The sequence below is a fragment of the Mauremys reevesii genome, linkage group 23 (genome assembly GCF_016161935.1).
Source record: "Mauremys reevesii isolate NIE-2019 linkage group 23, ASM1616193v1, whole genome shotgun sequence".
Lineage (NCBI taxonomy): Eukaryota > Metazoa > Chordata > Testudines > Geoemydidae > Mauremys > Mauremys reevesii.
Window position 1 is genome coordinate 15,071,682 of NC_052645.1, and position 7,233 is coordinate 15,078,914.

Genomic DNA, 7,233 nt, shown 5'->3' on the forward strand with positions numbered 1-7,233 from the left:
TTATCAAATTCTTTCCAAGGAGAATTCAAGTTCTGCCTCTGAGCCAACAAGTCAAAAGAAACAGCCACCTCCCCCATAAAGATGTGAAGTCTTGCTGCTTTGGCAGCCTGCAGAGGTTTATGCCTAGCTGAAGAGCTTTCTATGCTCCCACATTTTAATTATAGCATGGTAGGTGAGAAGATACAATTTTAATTAGCTTTGCTCTTATAAAGATGGGGAAAAGTGCAAAGTTAAACTTGCCCTTTGTCGCACTGGGAATATCTCTCAATTTTAATGCAACTCTGTTCAGTAAGACTATCAAAATTCAAGGTTACATATTTGCTCCACAATAAGGATATCAATTGTCTGTTTTTTACACTCTTAATGACTTCTCTCCCAAACAAACTTCCACACATTTACTACTAGTGTGGAAGAAACAACAAAAGTCAGGCATGTAGTTGTGTTCACTTGTTTAATAGTCACCACTACTTTACAGAATCTGAATCAAACAAAAACTACACTTATGTAACTGCAGGGTATGATCTGAATAACAATCCTTTTGAGGTTTGCTAAATTTACAAAAACTAGCCACCATTAGAAGGGCAAGCTATGTACAGCTATAATACCCAATGTCATTCAAGCATTTGTGCAATACACATTGGATTTAAAAAAAGCTTTTATAAGTTGCATTTAATATTAAAAGTCTATGGCAAAGTTTATATTTGCACAAATATAGCATGTTAATACAGTTTAGGCCTTTCTGCAAAACATGCCTAGTTTATACTGAACAATTTCTTTGTAGAGTTGTGCCTCTTGGGATGTGAAAGATTAGACAGCTGTTCCTCTCTCCAAGTTCTGTTTAATTTCTGCTGTATATTTCCCATAGAACCTTTCTGCCTTCTTATTGAATTTGGCATTTCTCTCATTGATGTAATCAATATCCGCATCATCATTATAAGCACGTCGCCGACTGTATTTTTCACGTTTTTCAATTCTGTAAGAGAATTACATTAATTTTCAGACCCCTGATGTACAGAAAACCAGTTCTTAGAATGAATACATTCCTATCTACAGTAAAAGCCATCACTATTCAAACTAAGTGGAAATTACATACACCACTGGATGTATTTCCTCAGTGATGAAAATGATTGGTATTTGTATTGATTGCCTGTTTTGTTCCCACTGGAAACTACAGGTTAATAGAAGGGGGGTTAGATGTTGCTTATGCCTGTACATGTAATTTTTCCCCTTTGGGGTCTAATCTTGCAGGATGCTGAACACCCCTAACTCCTATTATTGAAGCCACTCAACACCTAACAGAATTGGGCCAGAATTAGGCCATCCTTGAATTTTTATACTTGCAAAGCTATATACCCACACAAAATGTGAAATCGAAGCATAAGTACTCAGAAAAAATTTAAAGCTTAAATTGCGGTTCTTAAAAAGTGAAATGAAGAGGTGAGTGCCTACTTCAGTCAATCTTACAAGAAATTTTAGATGTTATCTTCAGATGAATTTTAGGTACTTGGTCAGAGAATATTAAAGTTGCTGTAGTTTTAAAGGAAATAAGTGGGGATACTGCTTTTTTTCTATGATTAAGAGATGACAGGAGAAAAGTTGATGGGAAAGAGCACTATTTTTTGTTCCCATTATGATGAGAAAACACATTTTCCTTACATTTTATTGGAATCTGATGTCTAGTAACCATGCCCTATTATAGTAATCATGAACACTAACTTTGATTGAACAAATGTACATATTAGGATAAATATACCAAGGCGTTCCATTATCCTTTTAGTCTTATAAAGTACAATTGTTGGACATCATTGATATTTTCTAACTGGCTACTGATTGGTGCCAGGATTTTGCTTCAAAATACTTTCTGATGTACCCAATGAAAATCAACATGTAAAATAAAATAAGCATGGGCATCTATTGTGCAGCAACACGTTCTTCCGATGTGTACAGAATTGCATAAAAATCCTGTATAGAGACTAGTGTACAGATTCTTAAATAGGGCAGGCTGTACTGACTATACTTAAATACATGTCTTTATGCAGAAGCTACCAGACACCACAAGTTATGCTCATACTACAGCAAACAAAATAGCAAAAGCACCGCATGTTATGAATGCAACGGTTTGAGGTAATTAGGACCATCTTATTACTTACTGTTTTTCAAGATCTGTTACCATTCTATCAACCCCTTCTTTACATGGTACATGAGTTCCATGAAGAAGACTGTTTGCTGTTGGATACAATTCTTCTCCGCTGAATGAGAAAAAGGTAAACATTAAAAATCAAACTTTGTCAAATTACTAATTTTTTGAACGTAACAACTGTTTTATCAAAATAGAACAGGGACATGATAGCGAACATGAACTAGCATATTACAAGTTACACATCTACAGTATCATCCAGGATATAACTGTTATGGGACCATGACAGAAGGCCATTTGGATTGCAATGCACATAAAAGAATAGACAAGATGAAATATGTTTGAATTACATGAACTGAAAAGAGTTTTCAGCCTTTTTAGAAACTAGTTCATCAAAAATTCATATTTACAGGTAATGTCATTTAAAAAATACATGGGTCTGCCAAAAAGAGAAACTTACTTTTCTTCTCTTAGCTTTTCATATTTTTCCATGTCAGGTTTGATCTGCTTGGTTAACCTCTGATACTGGCGCACCTGAGCAGCTGCATAATCTTTAGAATAAAATGGATTGCAATTAACAGAAGACTGTTTCTGTGTGGCTCAAGTTTTAGTGAAAACATATTTAAAAAGATTAAATATTTGTATTCCCCTAGCCACGCCCTGAAAAATAAATAAGCTGCTTACCTGAAAATCCTAGGTCTGGATTTTTTCTCTTCTTTTTCCTTTCCCATCTTTCTGCATCCTCAGCACTGATTTCTAACAACTTCACCCGCTCATAATCTTCTCCTTTAGCAGCACATTCCTAATATAAATACAAGCAATTCTTAAGTTTTTAAAACATAACAAAAAAGCAATAGACAAGATTAGAGATATTTTCCTAATTTTATTTACACTGTAAATTTGATAATACCAGACAGACAATCTCACCCAGGATCCCAGTCTGATGATGGATGATTTTTTTAAATATATATAGCTACACCCATCCAAGAAGATACAGTCCCTACCCAAGGGGTACTAAACTGATCCTGCAGAGACTTATGCACATGCTTAATGGAATGCACTACTGGTAGTTGTACTGAAGCCAATGCAACTATTCACAGCACATAGTGTTAAAATCTTTGCAGGATAGTGTCCTAAAATGGAAGGTTATTGTTGCAATCAACATTTACATGTGTTATACCTTCTTCTTTTCCTCAACCTTCAGTTCCCATTCCAGTCGAGCCTTTTTTGCTTCCCAGTTTGCAGGCAACTTAAGTCTTTTATCTTCTTCCACAACTTCCTGGTGATTTAGCTTGCGAGCTTCATTCTAGGAGTAAAAGTTTGTCACTGAATTCACAGAAAATGGCAATATACAATCATAAAAGTCAGAAAGCAGAAGCCTATTAAATAATTTACTCCAACCACTTGCAGCGGCAGGTTCTCATATTCCCCCACACTGAAAATGCATCAGTTATTAAAGTTAATATTTAAAGTCAAATTTACACAAGTTAAAAAGGAAGGTACTGTACACCTGGGGTCAGGCTTGGGTTATGAGGGATTACAAGTATCCGTTACAAGGTTCACGAGAAACATACATGACACGTAACCATCATAGAGCCGAATTGGGGTGTGGGAGTTTTTAAAACATCAGTGGATAAGTGGGCTTAGGTATGCCACCCATGGAATGTATTTAGAGTCCAAGTCAGTAGTGGTGTAGCGCATAAGTACATGGGTGGGGTGCGTCCCTTGGTTTGTCAGGGATGGAAGTGGGTTATTTTCCTGGCTGGCGGTCTCAATTACTCGACCCGGTACTGGCCGTGTCCCGTGATGAGCTCCATGTATGTGTCTCTGGACCACCTGATTGTGTCGGACACCATGAGCTGTCTCATGAGCCAGGTGTACCATCGACTGACTCCGCACGCTCTCAGTACCAGCTCGTTGTGGGGGGTCTACTCGTGATTTTAGCCAAAAGGCTGGTATGAGATTAAACGTGATTTCCACCCACTGATATTTAAATTAAAGCAGTTATTTTAGAAGAGTTTGAAATTACTTTATCCCCCCCGCCCCCAGTGAATTTTGTATAACAGAAAGTGACAAGATAACTGTCCCATTGACCTTCTTGGCACACAGAAAAGGAACATTTAGAACATTTTGTAAAACTGGCTTAGGTCCTCTGAAAAAGCATTTTTGTCTACCCTGAGAAAACCCTTGTTGTCTCCTCCAGTATATGATTTTCCAGGTGAGAATTCAAAGGAATTAAATGCTAGAATGTATTTTTGTTTGTGGAATTTTGCATGGGGATGATTAGGATTCCCCCTCCTCTCCCCTACCTTATAATTTAGAACTTTAAGGACCTGTTACCTTTTTTGGTTTTCAAGGTACCTTCTTCAAATAATTGCTGCAAAAAGAAGTCTGTGACTCAGTTACCCCAAACTGCAAACAAAACCTGGCTATGAGCATAACTGGCCTACAGTCCTGGCCATTTGGCAGCACAGGCTCTATTACCCTTTTCATATGGAGCTCTCTGAATTTCCTCAACCTCTCCTCCCTCTTCTGGGCGGCCAACTCCTCAGCTGCAGTGGGCGCAGATTCCTCGTCGGAGCTGGCAGAAGAGGCCTAGAACAACAAACGTGAGTTATTTGATTTGATTTAAAGGAGGGAGGTTTGCATCCAGGGCTCGACAGCACAATGTTTTGAACCAGGGTATCAGAGACGGTGCCACCACCTCCCTCCAACCTACCCCCAGACTCTATCCCACACCTACCCTCCCCAGCCCACTCATTCCCCCAATACAGCCCCGACCCACCACAGCCTCCACCCCAACGATATCCCCGCTCCCTCTCCAGACCACTCCCCTATCTGCCCTGCCCCCTACAGCGGCCTTCTCGCTCTCTAGCCCCTAGGAAGCGCTGTCAGGCGCCTCACCCCTCCGCGCGGGGCTCCATCCCCCTCCGCCGCCATCCCCGCCTACGTAGTCAACACAAACAGGCAGCCCCCGCTTAACTTCCGGCTTTCTCAAGTCACTTCCGGCCCACGCACCACACACGGAGGAAGTGACGTTATGCCCTGCCCGAGGGCTGCGTGCAATGCTAGAGCCCCCTGCTTGCGCTCAGAGCGCCCTCTGCAGCCAGGAGGGATTAAGGGCAGGGCAGGGGCTAGGCGGGCAGGGACTGAAGCCAGGGATGGGAGGAGAGGAGGTGGTGGGAAGGGAGGAGGCAGAGCAGGAAAGAACCTAGGGACAGGGGGGCCGGGAGACTCCCTCCCATGCTGTTCATAATGGCTGGAAGAGCCGTCCCCTGTTGGAGGGGGTGACCCTGGCACTCCCAAACCAACCAGGGCAAGCCCCCCACTCGTACAGGGGAAACGCGCCACCATCCAATCCCATGGCGCCCCGTGAAGCTGGGCGCACCTCAACGGCGGCCGTCAGAACCACAGGCCGCGCTTGGAAGTTTGGGCCTGGGAGACTTGTCCAAGGTCGCACAGCAAGGGAATGGGAGATCCAGGGCCAGAATGTGGCAATTCCTGCTCCAGCCCATTAGAGATGGAGTCTTGCTCGCAATAGATGCAATCAGCTGCCCAGACACGTCACACGTGAGGTCCTGCTTCCTTCTTGCGGAGCAGTGACTTTCGCATCTCATCAGCGGGTTTCTTCTTGCGGGCAGGTCCCTGTTGGAGATGGCAAATCGCATGTAGCGCTGCACACACCTATCAGACAGCCTGATTTGAATACGCAGCACGTTTGCAGTTGAGTAACACTTTACAAACAAACAAGATGACCAGCCTTCTCTTCTGTGCAAGCTTTAGCCAGGACAAATGACTTGAAACAACCTAAGTGACCTAATGAAAAAGTACCATTAAAATAGAATTGAATTCCACTTTGAACCATAAAAATGTCATTTCCAATAGTACCGGGAAAGCATCCATCCTTATAACTGCCTGCCTGATATTCTGAAGAGACTTTAAGTCCTGTAGCTTTTAAGGCTGTGAGGGAATCCATCAGCAAGCTTCCCCTTGACAGTACTCTACCAGGTATTAGTGACTAATTGATGTATTACAACTATAGACTTGCCCACAGGGGACAGTTGAGCAGACTGGTTGCATGGGATGAATTCTCTGCATGCCTCTGGAACCTCATGCATTTAGAGAGGGAGAATCAAGAGCCAGTTTCTGGAAATGACATGTTTATTCAGGTTGATGAACATGCAGATGTGGGTGATATTATGGAAAAATCAGTGGTGTTGGTTTTCCAACTTAAGGATTTTGCTGGAGACTGAAAACCATTATTAAACATTTTTTCCCATGTGAATTTTAATGCTCCTGAATGGTGCTGGCCGAAAGTCTTGGAGAATGCAATCCTCTGTTTATCCATAGATCAGATACAGCGGTAATGCAAGTTTGCACTGTCCTGCCATTGGGCCTTAGCCCAACTATAGAAGTATCATATCTAAAGGTAAGAGCTTGTTTTCAGTCTTCATAGCACATTCACTCATTGGCCTTTCCCCTAAGAGTGCTAACAAGGGCACTAATCAATGCCAGTAGCAGAGGTGGATTCTGTGGCATAGACACTTGTCTGCCTGAGACTAGGCTGAAGCCCATCAACTCATTAGACCCACAGAACAGCCACCACATAGTACCTCTTTTGTACCAGCAGCTCCCGTGAAAGCCTCTGTATCCCATTACAAACACTGCCTAACCCATCCTGGCTGTAAACCTAAACAACACTTGATATAGCTACTCTGGCTTGTTTTGGTTTGCAACTCATCTAAAATGTAAACACCTGTTAAATACTTAGGGCAAAATTCTCAACTGGTGGAGATCAGTGTAGCTTCCTTGATTTATAGCAGCGGAGACTCTGGCCCGTAAATGCAAGACCCTTTATGATAAATAGTCAATAACTTAGAGAACTGTGCAAGTTTATGGAAAACAGAGAATAACCAGCACAAAGTTAGGGAGGAGAGAATGGTAGCTTAGATACGATAGTGATCAGCACAGTTATAAGAACCTAAAGAGAGAAATGGCCCATGTGAAAAAATACCGTAATTTTCATAGTAATTGTTCCAGATTATCATTGCTATAGCAATACTTAGTTCTTACAAAGGAGCTATATACTACTGTGA

The 7,233-nt window shown here is 41.7% G+C and overlaps 1 protein-coding gene and 1 long non-coding RNA gene across 2 annotated transcripts; one reads left to right on the forward strand and one right to left on the reverse strand.

The window, feature by feature from the left end:
* Positions 1-266: 266 nt before the first annotated feature.
* Positions 267-5,164, reverse strand: SYF2 (SYF2 pre-mRNA splicing factor). Its single transcript, XM_039511114.1, has 7 exons — positions 5,042-5,164; positions 4,622-4,732; positions 3,318-3,443; positions 2,822-2,939; positions 2,598-2,688; positions 2,151-2,249; positions 267-973 (listed from the first exon to the last, which is right to left on the reverse strand). Exons 1-7 carry the CDS (start codon positions 5,075-5,077, stop codon positions 808-810), a joined length of 747 nt encoding a protein of 248 aa, XP_039367048.1. The 5' UTR covers positions 5,078-5,164; the 3' UTR covers positions 267-807.
* Positions 1,312-4,865, forward strand: LOC120389002. Its single transcript, XR_005590704.1, has 3 exons — positions 1,312-1,437; positions 2,040-2,124; positions 4,495-4,865. It is a non-coding gene; the product is annotated as an uncharacterized LOC120389002 (long non-coding RNA).
* Positions 5,165-7,233: the final 2,069 nt, after the last annotated feature.

What these genes read in the sequence shown, in the direction of transcription:
- SYF2 (XM_039511114.1), bottom strand. Translation starts at nt 5,077, where the DNA reads ATGGCGGCGGAGGGGGATGGAGCCCCGCGCGGAGGG. An exon ending in GAAAAGCTAAGAGAAGAAAA is followed by an intron (nt 2,250 to 2,597) that starts GTAAGTTTCTCT and finishes TTTCTCATTCAG; the next exon opens with CGGAGAAGAATTGTATCCAA. An exon ending in GTAACAGATCTTGAAAAACA is followed by an intron (nt 974 to 2,150) that starts GTAAGTAATAAG and finishes ATTCTCTTACAG; the next exon opens with AATTGAAAAACGTGAAAAAT.